Source organism: Malus sylvestris, chromosome 9 (genome assembly GCF_916048215.2).
Source record: "Malus sylvestris chromosome 9, drMalSylv7.2, whole genome shotgun sequence".
Lineage (NCBI taxonomy): Eukaryota > Viridiplantae > Streptophyta > Magnoliopsida > Rosales > Rosaceae > Malus > Malus sylvestris.
Window position 1 is genome coordinate 6,972,943 of NC_062268.1, and position 17,800 is coordinate 6,990,742.

The 17,800-nt window shown below is 33.7% G+C and overlaps 1 protein-coding gene, 1 long non-coding RNA gene and 1 pseudogene across 5 annotated transcripts; all 3 read left to right on the plus strand.

Annotated features, from left to right (window-relative positions):
* Positions 1-8,110: 8,110 nt before the first annotated feature.
* LOC126583392 (putative cyclin-D6-1) lies at positions 8,111-10,563 on the plus strand. 2 transcript variants are annotated; one of them, XM_050247740.1, is made up of 6 exons: positions 8,114-8,541; positions 8,653-8,733; positions 8,922-9,017; positions 9,234-9,435; positions 9,536-9,666; positions 9,966-10,563. In XM_050247740.1, the coding sequence occupies exons 1-6, from the start codon at positions 8,365-8,367 to the stop codon at positions 10,236-10,238; spliced, it is 960 nt and encodes a 319-aa protein (XP_050103697.1). In that variant the 5' UTR covers positions 8,114-8,364; the 3' UTR covers positions 10,239-10,563. The 2 variants fall into 2 exon arrangements, with proteins under 2 accessions (XP_050103698.1, XP_050103697.1); XM_050247741.1 differs by lacking the exon at positions 8,653-8,733 and having other exon boundaries at positions 8,111-8,541.
* Positions 10,564-12,358: 1,795 nt separating this feature from the next.
* LOC126583402 (uncharacterized) lies at positions 12,359-15,132 on the plus strand. 3 transcript variants are annotated; one of them, XR_007609737.1, is made up of 6 exons: positions 12,359-12,933; positions 13,165-13,230; positions 13,318-13,441; positions 13,531-14,170; positions 14,357-14,498; positions 14,844-15,132. It is a non-coding gene; the product is annotated as an uncharacterized LOC126583402 (long non-coding RNA). The 3 variants fall into 3 exon arrangements; XR_007609736.1 differs by lacking the exon at positions 14,844-15,132 and adding an exon at positions 14,640-14,725; XR_007609735.1 differs by lacking the exon at positions 14,844-15,132 and having other exon boundaries at positions 14,381-14,631.
* A 54-nt stretch (positions 15,133-15,186) lies between these two features.
* LOC126583406 (30S ribosomal protein S20, chloroplastic-like) lies at positions 15,187-16,457 on the plus strand (annotated as a pseudogene).
* The last annotated feature ends 1,343 nt before the right edge of the window (positions 16,458-17,800 follow it).

The following is a 17,800-nucleotide window of genomic DNA, read 5'->3' on the forward strand; positions in this document are numbered from 1 at the left end:
TACACATCATGTCTTATTATCTTGTGAATTTTGAGTTGTGTTGTGACCAATATTGCTACACCTTTGTGACTTGTTCAACATACTAGGAGTATTTATGAAAAATAGAAATTGTTGAATTAATTTGGTAACAAGTGGCAATGTTTGATCGCTATCACTATTTCATGATTCACATAAACCAAAAGTCAAACACCAAATAGACAATTCAGCACAACCTTTTTTTTTTTTTCCTCAATTGCAAACCAACCCCGAGTCTTTGACAATAAAGTAGAGAAATGATCAATTGTCTTCAACTTCCACTTCAAATGATGGGCTTGCATGCTCTCCCTTTTTCCTAGTTTAATAGCTTATTGCACCCAAGTTTTGACATCCTCTCTCTCCCTCTGTCCCTCTTTCACCCACTCATATACTCCCCTTACAAAACGGTAAACATATAAGAAAATGTTAGGGAGATCATGGTTAAAATTATACCATCAACCGTTATATTATGTGCTCTACAAAATACAGTTCAAATAGATGGTCTCTGTATCATCACTCAAAAGCATAAATACAACTAATCATAATCTTATCGACAATCTCTGCTTTTGCTTCCAGTTTCTTTTATCACATGGTTATAAGGCAATTCTTACCATATGCTACACACACACACACACACACATATCCCTAGTACTGCTACTTCATCATGATTTTTTCCCCAGTCTACAGGCGAGCACCGTAGGGAAAAGCTTTTGGTGCACTGATCCAGAAGCTAATTAAGCCAGTCCTTAGGCTATGAGTACGAACTTGTATTGACTATAGCTGTTAGCATGTAGAAAATAGATAATAAAGGAAAGAGTATATATTAACAAGAGTGTTCTTCTCTTGGTCACTATGAAGTATGGACCATATGGATTGAATTCTAGTGGGGCAACTAAGGATGTACGTATACAACATAGGTATCGTTATGTCAAAAATTCAATGATTGACATTTCATTTAAAATCTACCATTGAATTTCGATTAACTGTAATCTATGGTGTTTAATTTGCTCAAAAAAAATGCACGCCTATTTTTCTTAATATTTCCCTTTAAATGCTATATATGTCTGTGTAAGTGTGAGATAAAAGAGTCTTTTATCTCTTCCGAGCTGTTTTTGTGGTATAGGTTCGCATGCAGTATACTGCCAATGAATTCTCCGAAGAAGATAAATAATTGAGTATAGCTAGGTTTTCACTTTTGTCCCAAAGTAGAACAAGGTCCACCTTGCCTGTCTCCACCATGAATTTGCAAACGCAAAAAAAAAAAATATTAATGATGATGTTTTCTGCATGGGGGTATGGCGTGAAACATACACTCATCATGTGCTTCCATCTCTCTCTCTCTCTCTCTCTCTCTGCCTTCTCAATATCACTCCAAGCGTGCATTCTTCACCTGTTCAATCTCTACCACTCTCGTTCTTTTTACAAAACTCCTCCATTAACAACACACTTAATAATAATCTATCAATCTTTCTTTCAAGCTTATTTGGACAGTCCACGGTCACTACTTAATCAACATTGATATTGCTCTTATTTTAATTTGTACAATTCAATAAGCTTTTATGCAAAAAGTCTCGATTCAATCAGTATAAATGATTTATTATTCAAAAGAAAAACCCTTGATGGTAAACCTTTCAATTCAATTAAGTTGTTTTAATTAAGTGTCTAGTGTGACATATGCTTCAACATATGTGGCTTTGAAAAGTACTAAAAGGGACCTTATATATTCTATGTATATTTGGTCTTCCAAAGAGTAAGAAAGAATACTTCTTTGCGTTTTCTTTTGCTTTCTCTTGCACCAATATTGTTGAGAACTAAAGAGAATCCATTGTTTTCGTCAAAGATGAAGACACCCAACAAAGAAAGTAAAACAAAGCAGGAAGAAAAGAAAACATATATATAAGGTACCCGTATCAATGATTAAAAGTAGGGTTTCGAGATGGAGCAAGCTTGAAGCAACCCAAAAAAAAAAAAAAAAGGAACGTTCTTCAAGGCAATTAGGGAGGCATTTCGATTCAAGTGATAAAACAAACACAAAATTAAAAGTTATTTGGCTTCTTCTGGTATCCCAAACTTTTTGTCTCCCCCAACTAACACGAAATTAAGATCGATTTTAGTTTACAATTACTTATGAATGACTTGCGGAATGGATCACAAGTAGAATCCTATGGTAAGGTCATTACTCAGAAGTTGAAATGTGGATGGTATCTGTAGATCATGTGAAGTTGAGATCCTTTTTTCATGCAATCTAACGGTGGTATACGATAACTTGGATTCTCAGAAGTTGAAATTTACTATTGTAGGCACAATCTCTATGGTTGATGTTATTGCATTATAATTTTTTTAGTACTGCAAAGAGATTCTCTCAAAGGTGGAATTCTCTATAAACTCTCAATCGTCCTATATTTTTTGCACAATATTTTATAATGTTGCAGTGAAAATTGAGATAACAAATAGTTCATGAAGAAACATTGATAGTTAGTTGCTTAGCATTTTTCTATATTTAATTCTCAATTTTGTTTATTATATCGTAGATATTGAACAAAATTTGGCAAAAATGTGGTCGTGCCTTACAAGTGTACTGGTGCAACTATGGTCGTTTTCTACGTCACGGTCGAAGTAGATGAAGTTAAATACTACTTCATCGAGCATTTTAGTTCTTGAGCATTTTTATTTTAGTCAATTGAAATACTTACATGAGCTATTACGTGGTAACTTTTAAAATGGTACAATAGTACATTGGAACTTTAACATGAAGGCAGTTAGTTAAGACATAGGGAGAGATTTTTCAGTGTGATTGGAACACGAAATGGTACATCACGTGTCATTATATTAATAATGAAATATGTATGCTAAAAAGTTAATAACTTAAAAAATACAATTTCCCATCACTTATATAAAAACATGTGGTGTACCATCCATATTCCCATCACAATGAAAATTTCTCCACATATGGACGTCCTACTGTTTATTATGTCGATATTTTATAGCGATTAGGTAGCAAATTATTACTAATTATCAACAATTTATAGAGATTAGGCAACAATCTATTTCACCGCTATAAAAAACTAATACAAGTACATAAAGGCAATGGTCGATGACCCAAATCCAAGGAAGATGACCAGAGGAAAACAGGGTAATCAAATTTCAAAGATACTTGTAACGAAAAGAAAATTTTCAAAGGACGTTCCGTAAAACAATTGCGTGACATGATGACAATCTATTATTATGTACTAATAATGCAGCTGGGTTGCATCTTCTTAAAATAGTAGAGAATTTTTATCGTGCTCGCAACATGGGACGTTATATGTGCTTGTTTTTCAGGCATATTAGAAAATCTCTCTTTGAATGACACATTGTTTCTTTTTCTATTGTTCATTTGCAAACCAAATAATGTGTTACTAATAAGAAATAAGTATGCTAATTAACACTTAAAAAATAAATCAACCTTTTACCATCAAGGCATCTTGAAAATGAATCTATTCCATGCATATGATACCCATCCAGTGCGATGCTAGTTTTCCGGGCACACACATTGTTTCTTTTTCTATTATTTTTTAGTAATACTAGGTAGACCAAATTTATAGATCAAATTTGCAAACCAAATAATATGTCACCAATAATAAATCAATACGTTAATCAACACTTAAGTAATAGTCTAAGCATCAACTTTAATGTCATTTAATTTACAAAATTTAGCCTCACTAACATTACCCTATTCATTTACTCTTTCCACTTATCCTAGAATGGCACATGCCAAACAATCTTTATTTTGATCTGGTTGGCACATTGCTAATGACACATGCCAAACAATCTTTATTTTGATTTGGTCATTTTCAAATTTTATTAATTATATACGATTCCAAGACTATATGAGGTATTGGTGATCTTCAACAATGTCAAGACCTAATTCAAACTGATGACTTTTTCGTTAATATTCTCTATATGCAATATATAGTTGAGGTTATTTAATTAAATTTATCACTTTAATTTGATGACTTTTTCGTTAATTATATATTGAAAGGAACTAGAGGTAGGCCTGGCAATTCCAACCATTAAACCCGATAACCGTGGATAACCGCCTGAATGGATTGGATTTGGATATGAAAATTCGGGTATGGTATGAATATGGGGAAAAACCGTGAACTTTATTCGCTTATGGTTTTAGATATGGTTATAGGGGTTCCCAATCCATATCCATCCCCGAATCCGACCCAAATATATTGTGTGTGTGTATATATATATATATATATTTGATATATAATATAATTTTATTCAATTTATCGAACCCTCCCTATACTAATTCATTATGCATGCATCAAACCGTATACTATCTTTATTATGCACCAAACATCATGCATGGGGCATACCAACAACCTCATTAATTCAATACTCTTATTGTTATACTCAACTAAATTAATTCATTGAATCATTTTATATATCAATTATCAAATGTTCCAAGTTTATCATATTCATCTCTCTTCAAGAGTCTCACTGTCAAGAAATTAATTCATTGAATCAATTTGTTTTGTCTTCATTTCGTATTTGCTTTTGTCATCTTTTTTTTTATTGGACCAATTTATCATATTGGCTTATCATAAATAGTTTCAAATATATTGTTATGTTTTTTGTAATTGGATGTTGCTATTTAATAATGGAATTAGTATCTACTAAAATTTATAGTGCATCAATTGGATGAATATAATTTTTTTTAATTTTTTGACGAAGATGAATATAACTGATAACCGATTGAAAATCTGTTAACTGGTGGATATGATTATGGATAATCCCCAATGGTTAATTTGCGGTTATGAATATAGTTAATTTTTACGGTTATGGGGATGAATATAACATTTCCGTCTCTAAACCGAACCGTTACCATCCCTAACTAGAGGTAGCTCCATGTGGATTTCAGGATCAAAAGTGATGGGTCAAAGTATTAATTTGGATTGGTGAATAATTTCAAAAGTCGGTGCATTTGAGAATGTGGGGGCCCTTTTCACTCAACAAGACCAGTCGTATATATGAATGTGTGGCTTTTGAGAGACTCTTATTAGGGTTTTGGTTGATGATTTATCGGGGAATAGAGTACTTTAAGCTACAGTCCATCACATGCAGTAAAGAGGACCACGATTTCGGCTTCTGCTGTAGGAGACATAACACCTTAATTATATAAAGCCAGACTTTTATTTAGAAAGTTCTTAATGATCAATGGTCCATTGTGTCTGTCATACAGTAAAAAAAAAAATAGTGAATAAAATCAATATTTTAGTATTTACTCTCACCTTAAGCTAACTCTAATTATGCTAACAAGTTCGACAAAAAAAAGTATACTAATTAATTATTTGGTATTGTTAAGAAATATCAAGCAAGCACATATATCGACATGCATGTGGTTTATGTGAATAAATAAGTAAATATATTATATGTACAGACTTGATTAGGATATGTGCATTAATGTATACTGCATAATTTTGCTAGATGCACTTGTTTGAGAAATATTTTTAAATGACTGAAAGAATTTTTAGAGAAAATATTTTTGAAACCAATCATTAGTAAAAATGCAAGTTAATCTTGGAAAAAACACTTGAAGTGCTTCATGCAAGAAGCACATAATTGGTGTTTTTTGCAGGAAGCACCTTAAGTGCTTTTGAAATCCAAAAATATTTTTTCTAAAAGCACTTTCAGTCATTTAAAAACACTTACCAAACAAACTCTTTGTTTATTAGATGCATTAAATATGCAGTTTAAATTTATAGCATGACAATTTGACATTTTGCGTTAAAACTGTTTTAAAAGAGAATACTAGACACATTATGGTTTAGATGCATATGCATATATGTGCACTAGCTACATTATATGGTTTAGATGCATATGCACTAGCTACATTATATGGTTTAGATGCATATGCCTATATATGCACATATACAAAAGAGAAAAGTATACCTGTTTTCATTGCCAAAGCTAACCTCAAGTTTTCATAAATGACTACTTAATGATAATTATTGTGTGGATATGTATATCTAATATCATAGAACTTTAATTAGTTTTGTCAACTTATGACATATTATTCATTGACTTCAGTTTAATCAAATCCCACAATGTTATATAACTTATATGTTATTATTTTCACTTTGTGATCATCATGTATGTTATTTCGATCTTTTATGTTTAATTTCAGTCATTCAATATTATGTAGTATTGAAAAAATTGATACAACTACATATAAGTGCTAAATTTTTGTCCCTTCACTAGTCTCTTCTGCTTGTAAGGAAGAATGGAGACATTCAATTCAGGACATATGCTCGAGCTGTCACTCTGCCACGGACATGAAAAGACTGAATTGTATTGTTTGTATTTGGGGCCATTTAATTAATTTATAGAAAATATGGGAGAGGAAATGGATCGATCTTAAAGACTTCTCACTGGAGTGGTTACATAGTTTGGTGTAAAGCGGCAACGTTTCACACCTTGTTGTTTCTTTTGTTGAATAATTTATACCAAGAATTGTGGTGTGGGTGGTGAACTTAAGACCCACTTGTTTCGTTTCTAGGATTCAACGAGCTAGCTGAGATGATACAAAATTTTATAAACATTATTCTTCCTTCTTCCAAGTTTGCCTTTCTGTCTATCAATAGGGTAAATTTGAACGATACACTCATATAATATTATATTATTTTTATCAGGATATCTTGTTTAGATTATAATAACATGGAAGAAATAGAAATGAATTATTGTTCAAAAAAGGATAATGATTTCGGGGCTTTTGATGCTTAGAAACCATTCACGAATGTGTTAATCATACTTGGATCAGCTCTTTTGATTTTCTGATGGATTAACTCTCCTCATTCTCCCCGTCGATCAAGATATGTGTGCATACCTTACTTGGTTGCTTGTGGCATTTTCGTATAAACACAACCTTGCATGTTATGGATAAAGTTAAACGAGATTCTAACAATTGTTGTTCATAGGATTATCATAAAGTAGTAGTAAATGCCAACTATATGTCTACACTTACCATTTACACACAATTTTAATTATTAATTTCCCATTGTTGTCATCTTTTGCAGTTATGTTTTTGCACAATGCAGGAGGAAATGAATTAAATAATTTCAGCAATAAGGTTCTTGAAATGATCTTTAGATAAAAGTATCTTTATCAATTTGTAGATGAGTTATGGACAATTAGTTCTTTCGAGAACATCCATTAAACTAAAACAAACAGATATCAAGCATCTCAATCAGTTTGAATCTCAATCCATATATCAGATTGTTTGTTTTAGTATACATAAACAAAAGAAATTACTCACATTTTCAAAATGCATAAACTTGAGTGGAAGGTTGGATTGGCTCGAATAACAAAAAGGTTAAAGAAAATTAAACCATAACAAGAAAAAGAAAAGGGAACTACTTGCATTCACTTGTGAGTATATCTACTCGTCTATCTAATTCTGGTTGATGTGTTATAATATTGCAAATGTCATAATTCTAAACATTTAATTTTTTAAACATCATTTAAAAGATTATTTCTGGAAAAAAAAATCAAATTAACATTAGTGATCCATATAAAACAAATCAATAATTTTGTAACAATTAACTTTCTCAAGATTTCAACCAAAAAAAAAAAAATTTCTCATGAGAAATAGTCCATTTGCTTGTATGAATGATAAAAATGGTCGCCAAATTGATTAATCTTTTCAAGAATTGATTTTTAACTAATAATTAAGAAAATAAATTATTCCAATTCTGACTATACGATTAAAATATGTTAATAGCAATCGTGTGGACAATAAAATGCACTCGTAGAGTGCACAAGTATTGGCAAAAAAATGGTAGCGCTATTCACACACATATTTTTACTTCCGCACACACCCTTATTAATTTTTTGTCCATTGATTCTCTTAAATTCATTTGATCAGACGGCCAGAAATTGAGAAGTATATGAGAGATAAAATGAGTATGTGGTTAGCACCACCAAAAAAAAAAAAAAAAAAAAAAACCCAGTTTTTACTTATCATGTGGTTGTTGTGGTACATTGCAAACTCCAGTGAGCTCCAACCCATGTGATCATAACCGTCTCGCATCCCAATTTTTCTTTCCCAACATGTCAATGCAAATGGCAAAACACTATAAGATAGAGTGAGAGTCATAGAGAGCTGTAAAGGAGTGAAGTCCAAGTCTTCACTCACACACTCATTCTCTCACTCCACTTCCTTTTCTTTTAACAACCCAAAAATAAAACACTCAAATTCTCCGCCTTTTCTTTATCCCACCACTTTGCTGCTTCTTCCCTTTCTACAATGCCTTGCGTGCTCTGTCCTCAAACTCACTGAAAACTTAACCAGACTCACCCATGGATTTCGACCTCGAAAACCCACTTACAATTTCCCATGACTTCCAGCCTGAAACAATCACTTCCTTGTTTGCCATTGAATCTGATCACATGCCATCAGATACTTACTTGCAAAGCCTGAAAGCCCGCAACTTTGACATCTCCATTCGAAGGGAAGCCATAGCTTCCATCTCACAGGTATTATAGCAGTTTGAAGTTTCATCTTGTAAAATAAAAAAAAAATAAAAAACCCCAGAAACTCTATTTTATCCTTACTTTATTTATTTATTTATTTTTATGTCATTGCAGCTTTGTTGCAACTCTGATGACCTTTTACTGTACCTTGCTGTAAATTATCTCGATCGGTTCTTGTCCTGCCAAGGAGTGCTGGTAAAGAAACGGACAACATGGTGTTTTGCTTCTTCAAAGATTAACAATTTGGAACCACTATTCTTTCTTTTAAAAACCCAAAATTGGATTAATTATTAATCAACAATTGGTGCCAACAAAATAGTATATAGAAATTGTTTACTGGGTTCAAATTTTTTATAAGATCTCAATCATGTTTGGTATAACAGCAACCAAAGCCATGGCTCATAAAGCTTCTTGCAATGTCCTGCATTTCTTTAGCTTCCAAGATGAAGAAATCAGAATTCTCTCTCCTTGATGTTCAGGTAAATGAAAATAAACATTTTAATTAATTTGGTGATTAATCCGTAATTTTCACTTAAATGGTGTTTTTTTATTCTCATATTCCACTTTAAGCTAACCTAAATTGTTGGGAGGGAGATTCAAACTCAGGTGACGGAATTATAGTCAATGTGTCCGCATTCACGTATGCTAATTTAAAAATGGTGTTAGTTTGATAAGTGTGTTTTGGTATTTTATAGGGTGATGGAGGCATCATTTTCGACACACAAACGATTCAAAGGATGGAATTACTGATTTTGGGAGCTCTAAAATGGAGAATGCGTTCCATTACACCCTTCTCATTTATGTCATTTGTCATTTCTTTGTTCAAACTAGAAGACCCGCCATTGCTACATGCTCTCAAAGCTAGAGCCACCCAAATCATCTTCAAATCTCAAAAGGGTACTTTACTTCCACAAGATAAATTTTGACATGGAAATAAATTCAATTTCTGTTAAGGACTTAATGAACAGTTTATACCAAATCATTATGTTGTTTGCAGATATTGAGCTTTTGGTGTTCAAGCCATCAATAATTGCTGCCTCTGCTGTCCTCTCTGCTTCTGACGAGTTACTCCCTATGCAATTCCCCTGCTTTAAAAAAGCACTATCCAACTGTTCATATGTAAATAAGGTAAAAATGAAAAATATTCTTTATATTTACCATTATGAGGTAATTTTCGTAGGAAAATACTTTGCTTCATGTATGTAAAGAGTCACTTCTCTTTGCAAATAAACCAGAGTTTGCCATGTGTATCAAAATTTTCATTTGTTTTTATTTTAGTTAGTTATTTGCAAATGTCGGACTGTAATTTGCATGTAACAAATGATGACATCTTCGTGTAACAAAAGAAATGGTGTTCACTTTTATATGAAAGTATTCATCTTCACATGCAAAAAATCATGTTTTTTTCTTCTTCAAACTTTGTGCAGGAAAACATGTTGCAATGCTATAGTGCAATGCAGGACATTGTGGTTGATGGGTTCGATTCAGTGCTAGAGAGGGTGTGCAGCTCGTTCGTCACACCAGCCAATGTGCTAGACCATACTTTTTCAAGCTCTGCAGAAAGTGGAAAAACCACAGTCACAAGCATTAGCACGTTGAGACTGGAGAGGGACTTGAAGAGGAGAAAAAATAGTGAATACTGTAAAGATCACAGGCTCCAGATTTCTCACAAGCATTTCCAAAGTCACAAGCGCTGCTGAGATGCTCTCTTCTTTGAGAGGGACACTAGCTTTTAGCTGCTCCAATAAACAAAAAAGAGAAAATGAGCGAGAAAACAAATAGAAAAAAGATGAGAAAAAACCGATGAGAGAGAGATGAAGTTTTTATCTCCTGAGCCAAGCCAAACAGAAACACTGTCCGTTACATTATATTGGGTTGGAGAAGAAATTGACAAAGAATGGAGGGGTCTTGTTTCTTTTTGTTCTCTTGTATTTTTTGAAGCTATTTCTCCTTTTGTTTTCTTTAGGAATCAAACGAAGACAAGACATAGATAATAATAACTTTGAATTGTAGGGTTTGAATTAATTTGTCTTTCAGTTCTCTATGTTTTGGTTTAGCTTTGTTAGTTTCTGGTATTTATAAAGAGTGCATATGCAGTGAAGTTCATCCACTACATACGCATTTAAGTTTATCGACCATATTCACAACTATGTTGTTTGCATATCAACAAGTGTCAGAACATAACGATATATCCACAACTATGTTATTCGAACATGGAAAACTGTAAGAACATAACGACATATCTTAAGAACGTCCTTAATGAAGAGATCCAAATTTGAAATGTTAAAAAAAAAAAAAAAAAAAAAAAAAAAACTACATTTACATCTCATTTACATCTTCAGGACAAATAATTAAGAGTTATACTCCAATGAAGGAGATGTATATTGGAGAAATAAATTGATTATGAACTCGTGATGTTAGTACATCCTAACCATGCATCATTTGCCCCTGACCTGGCTTTTGGAAAGTAAAAAGTATAAATTGATGGTGGTTTGTTAAGTTTAAACAGTTTTGTGTTCATTTTTGTTTTGAGATTATGTGGTTATTGAAGCATAATTAGTGGCAGTAAAAAAACTTAATCATGTGATCTCATGGATGGATGGGAGCCCATTGATGGTCCCCCTCTAATGAGATTTCTTAATCAAAGATATCTGGACCAAGTTTTGGAGATCTCTGTTTCTGTACCTGGAAGATGATGTCAACTACACGGGAGAAAATTGGACCACCGGGAGGGATGTATCCAATATGTACCAATGAATAAATATTACTCACTACATCATACCTCAAAATAAAAATAAATAAAAATATTTGTGGATTGAATTTCCCGGAAATTATTAGAATCGACATTGAATATAATCAAATTAATATTATGCTACCGACTAAAATATTTGTGTTATTAGATAAATTACAGTCTTGACTTCTTGTATGAGATTTGTATAAGCATTTTTGAAGACTAAAATACTAGATTATGACACAAACGAATCATAATCATTGTTTGTGCTTGGGAGCATGGTCGTTGCGCTAGACCTCAAAGGAAAAAACACAAACAAAAACATTAAAAAAGACTCGAAATATTTGGACTTGGTTTCTTGGTTTTGTTAATATGAAAAGAAAATTATATTATTACCCTGTCATTGAACCATTTTAATAATGTTTATAACCATGTGGAATGCTTGTTGTGATATCGAATAAGATAAATTTTATAAGAAAAGTTCGTGTTATCTTCTGTAAATTTGACTTTTGAGTAACACTTCAAAATTTTTATTATGCACACCTCACAAATGTATTTTTTTTTTCTAAAAAAAATATAAAGTTTGAAGGCACAATGAAAATTTTAAAATGTTAATAACAATTTTCTTTAAATAATTATAGTTTTATAGTTTTGAGTTCAATTCTTTCATTTCACAATGATAAAAAAAAAATCCTAGTATTATTACGCTACAGTTTTTATTTTTATTTTTTTTAATCTATATACAAAGAAAAATAATGAAAATTTGAATATTCCTACAATGCTCTCACTTTAACAGAGAAGAATAATGAGCAATTACCCAAACAAAATAAGGACAAAATGGTAATTTTATTGTGTTAAATGAATCTTCAAACCCATGTTGTGGGTGGTTAACTATTTTTCGTTTGTTTTTGAAATTTTTATTAAAAAATACGTAATTACTTTAGTCTAAAGAAGGCTTTTCAATTGCACTGTACCAATGAACGGTGTTTTGCACCACATTTCAGTTTATTTACAAGATTGCCACTCGGATGCTTTTAACCACCTTTCATTTAATTTACAAAATTGCCACTCAGGCTTAAAAACCTATTTTCAGCCGTTGGCTGCATTTCACGTTTGACTCGGCAAGAGAGAGGGGAGGGGGACATCACGCCTGACAAATTGGAGAGAGACAATCGCTCCCATTTTTGACTCGGAGACAGCTGGGTGTGCCTCTGGCGAGCGGAGATAGGGGGATAGAGCGACTACAGAGGAGGGAGACATAGAGCCTGACAGATTGGAGAGAGATGGGAGCTACGGGTTTAGACTGAGTGAGAGATATTTAGGTAGGTGCTCTGCCAAGCTCTCTCTGCCGCTAATCTTGATGCAAACGTGTTGATAATCATGGGAAGGGTAGAACGATGGTAAAGCTGGCATTTTCCATTTCCTTCTCAAACCCTCATTCCCTCTTCCGTCTCGCAGACCCTGCGAGAACGACGGTATCGCAGACCCTGTGAGAACGACGGTCTCGCCTCCATCCTATCCTCCAGTCGCCGTCGTCTCCCTTCTCTAGGTAGGGTGTTGTGCGTGTGCGGACACCATCAGTTGCTGGATTCATTAACCCCGGTTCTGAGGGATTTCAAAAGCTATTTTGCCGTCGAGGAAATCGCCATACCGGTGCACTCAAAGTAAGTCGCCATTCTCTCATCCTCTTCCTAGATTTCGTCTTTCGTGGCTGCAAGCCAAGTTTTGTATAGTTATCTAAATGCATGTATGCTTGGTTAATCTTAATTTTCCATATCCAATATATTCAAATCATGTTATTAGTCAGATTACTATTTGTGATCTGTTGTTTCGAGATTGTCTAACCTTTAGGTTGATAACTGAAATGTGGTGCAAAACACTGTTCATTGGTGCAGCATTGAAGCATCATACGCCGCACATCCTATTGCTGATGTCTTTATCAACTTTGCTTCATACAGAAGGTCAATGATTATTCTATGAGTAGTGTTTTGGAGTGCAAAGCTTCTATGGTTGCACCTAACGATGAATGTATGTTGATATATCTGCAGTGCTGCTGCTTCTTCCATGGCTGCTTTGAAGTAACCTACCATTAGAGTTGTGGCAATCATTGCTGAAGGTGTACCTGAGTCAGACACTAAGCAATTGATTGCATATGCACGGGCAACCAACAAGGTTACACGATTTATGCAAAGTCATCTTAATTTCACTAACCTGGGAAAATGAACTGGCGATGCTAACTTTAATTATCGTATCTTTTGCAGGTTGTCATTGGCTCAGCTACTGTTGGAGGAATTCAAGCTGGTGCTTTTAAGATTGGTGACACTGCTGAAACAATTAATAACTTTATTCCTGTATTTTCTGGATAATTCTTTTATCCCCTTTCTTCTGCGTTTAATTTGCTTAGGAAAATTTGTTTTGGAACTAAAAGTGTATGTCTCGTAATGTGATTAAACTCTGTTAACAAGGATTTTGGTCTCTAGATTTTTCATGGTGGAATTCTTATGGTGATATTGTGATTAAACTTTGTTTTTGTACTTCTCTCAATTGTATGTAAATTCAATGAATTGTGAAATTTTTGGTGTGGTGTATTCAATGAATTGGCCAAACGGATTGATAATTAACAATAGTAATAGTTGCTTTCACTTTGCTACACTTATGGTGAAGCTGTAGATACCAATGTTATATCTGAAGTCTATGCCCTTCGGATTGCAGTCGAGGGGCAGAGAATTTCTCTGAACAATGTTGGTCGCCTTCCCATTAATAAAATAAGGGATCCAAACTTAAATCGTGCTGAGATTTCTGATCTTCCAGTTGAGGACAAGCCACATGCTCTGCTGGTAGAGTCCCTTCGTGGCCAGACTAAGAAGTTCAATACCATAGTGGCAGTCCGGCCGATTTGAGGTGGGTAATACAAACTTTTATGTGAAGTTGATTCGTTTTGGTTTTTTGGGATGCTTAATTTCATCTGGAAACAAGGCTGAGCATCCAAAAGTTTCAAATTTATACCCATTATTCAATACTAGCTCAGTAATCATCATGTTTTCTCTGACTTTGTTTGTGAATGCTGATATATAATCATATTTTAAGAGTTTTATATTGGGGAAACGTTAGGAGCCGATTGTCCCACTTCGAAAAAACAGCAGCAGTGGGTCCTATTTAAAATTAATCTAATTGAAGAGACTAAGGACTGGGCACCTTCTACAAACTGCAGTACTACTACTCATGCAAGGTCTATTTCATTTCCTCTTTGCTCTCTAAATCTTCATAACTTGCTTTTATGTGCATTTTTTGTTTGGTTCTTATTTAAAATGAATCTAATTGAATATTCATAATCAAAAGAATTAATTTTTCTAATTGCCCAATTTTGCAGGTTTTGTATTCAAGTCTATGTCATTGCTTTATCTAAGGCAGTTGACATGTGCATACAATATCTTAGTTTTTGTTTTTTCTTCTTTGCTGCTAAGAGATTATGGGTCACCAGCCTGGTTTTTAATGGTATAGCAAAAGTATGCATCTTTTTGTAAGTTACGAAATAAATATCAGATTATCTTTGGTTGCTGCATGCCTATTGCAGAAAACACCACGAGTATTTTCAAGATCTTTCATCAGTAACTCCATGAAATAATCTTTCGGCACACCTCCATGGCATAGAAGGGCAATTAAATTCCTCGAAAATTTTGTATTCCTAGGCTTTGTACTGAAAAATGAAAACGTCAACTTAAAAACTACGTCTTCATTTATTTGCTCTGCATCTTAAATTCTCAACTGTAGGGGGAGCAATACAAATTAGGCAAACATACATTCTACATAATGGGTGTACCTTACTCCAACTATCTCCAACGAATTCATTGTTTGACCATCCAGCATCTGTCTATCTGTCTCAACATTGGACATGGAATGCTGTCTGACTAAGAGAAATGCCCTGCCCATCGGGGCAATCCATCTCTCGACATTCCAGTTGCGTTTCCCAGAAAACATTGAGGATTCAATTGGTTCAGTCATCTGCTTCCCTCCATATATCTTCTTCACAGCATAACATCTGCCTTCGTCTCACTCTCACTACTCAGGTATTTCACTGATTTGGGGTTTTACGCAATTACAAATTTAAGTCCATTCATGTGTTGATCTCGGTTTATTTCTGTCACTCTCTATCTGACTTGAAAATAAAAACCCTAATTTTAGATTGTTCTCTGAATCCAGATTGATTTCATTGACGACAATTCTTAACAAATTTCCCCAATATGACATTTTCCCTTATTATTTTCATACATTTTATGGTTCTAATCAGTCTTTTTCGACCTTTATCACTCCCTATACAATTGTGAATAAGTAAGTTCCATGTCTGCAAAACTCTTAATTACTCTTATCTAATTATCTTTCAGGAACCTAATCCCTGAACTTATTAAATTCGTTAGAGAGGTGATTTTGGATTGAATCCCAAAGTTCCCTTCCTATTTCTAGGGTTGGTGTTTTGTGCACATTTTGGGTGGTGGGTGTTGTGAATCATCACATTTTATTAAAGGTATTTGATCTGGGTAATTCTAAACCCATGTTTGGTAGTGCGAAAGTGGTCTTGATTTTTTCTGCAGCTTACTACAGTTGTGGAAGTTGTGGTTTTGGGATAGTATAGGTTGAGTTCAAAACATCCTTGAGAAATAAGGGTTGGCACAGATGGGTAGGCCATTGGTTTTTGAGATCTTGGACAAACCAGCCACAAGTTGTTTCATAGGAATATGCAGTGCAATTTGGTTCTACATACAGAAGAAAAGCATTGGCTATTCACATGTGGGCTTGAGTTATGAAACTGCGGTTGCAGGGCACCATTGGAGGATTATAACTTCAGCTTTCTCTCATATAAGCATGAAGGTCGTGTCGAAGCTGGTCAAAAATGATTCCTCAGTGCATCAGGTAACTTCTATATGGTTTTCCCAAAATTAGATCACTTCTAATTCCGATCTGTGTACTTCAATCATGTTGTCTTCGTCTGTTTTTAATTTTTGGGGCAGGTTCTTGACTATTTTCAGGGTATGTGGCTGTGAGCCCACATCAGAGGCCGGTTTGACATTCCATTGTTTGTGAGGTCGCCACGAAGAAGCCTGACTCTGCCGTGAAGAGAGATCGGCAGGCCGAAAAGAGGAGGATTTACAACAAATCCCAGAAATCTGAAATCAAAACCCGGATGAAGTAGGTACTTCTCTTATCGTTCTTCTTCACTTTCAAGAAGCACCGGTGTTTATTGAAGGTATATAATCCGTTTAGACATTTAGTTTTCGACGTATCAAGTATTTTGCGTTGTTAGTTTTCTGTTACTTTTGTTGCTGCCTGCCTTTTTTTTCTATTTTTTTCGTTTTTATCCTCTTCTCTTTCACTTTTGTACAACCCATTGTCCTCAGTTTATAATATTTCGTTGGATAATTTGATCGCCTAATGTATTCTCAAGCAATATCTTTGGTTTTAAACTGTTGTAACCAATTTAATATTTATACTGTTCAATTTTAATCTTTAAACTATTCAATGTTAACCCCAACATTTTACTTTCATTCTATACACATTGGAACCAAATTTAATTGGTGCTAAAAACGTATAGAGCCTTTAACTATACCATGAATGCAATGTTAGCCAATAAATAATTATAAAAGTAACTTTGTCATGGGCTATAATCATATACAACATCGTTCCATGATTGTTACCAACCTTTAAAATCAAATTTAGCATCAGTATGTTTTACCTATCTGTTTCAATCTCAACCACTAGCAGCTACAATTTAGTATTAATCACCGTTATCGATTGTTCTTAACATATGATCATCAGATCCCAATATGTCGACCGTCGTTTTCCCTACCTTATTGTATGTGAAACAATTATATTTGCACTCACTTTTATTCATTGGAAACAGTATTTGTCTCTCCGTATCCAATCCTTGGTGCAAAATGTTTACAATTTGAATCTGTTTCAGCTTCCTACAGCCAAATTGTAATTAATCTGAAAGAACTGCGTCTGTTCGCGGTCTTCAAGGTATAACATTGATCACTATCAACTTTAAATTTCTTTTTCAACATTTTTTCCTTTTGCATTTCTTAAAAAAAACCTTTATTCAATATATACTGATATGGTCACTTATAGCATAAAAAAACTTCATCTTTTTTGTCAATATTTAAGTTTTTCTTATTTTTCTTCGTGAACCAGGTTAGCCCATAACTCTGTAACCATCCACGTATAGAACTTATCCATTTTTATCATTGTGGTATCAATACAAATTTTCTCTTATTTTTTGAGGTGGGATTGGTCTTAAAATACAGGAACCAGAATTTAATTGATCCCATTGTTCTGTACACAAAAATTCCATCGACCCAAAAACCTCACGTGGAAAATAAATGTATTTGCCTTTTTTTTTTCTGCTTCTCCTTAGTTTTTACGTATTTTTTCATTTTTTTCCTCATCATTCTCTCTTTCATGATTAGGTTTAACACACAGTTTTTAAACCTCTTAAACCCTGTTCGTTTTAGTGTTTTGCTTCATTATTTAACATTC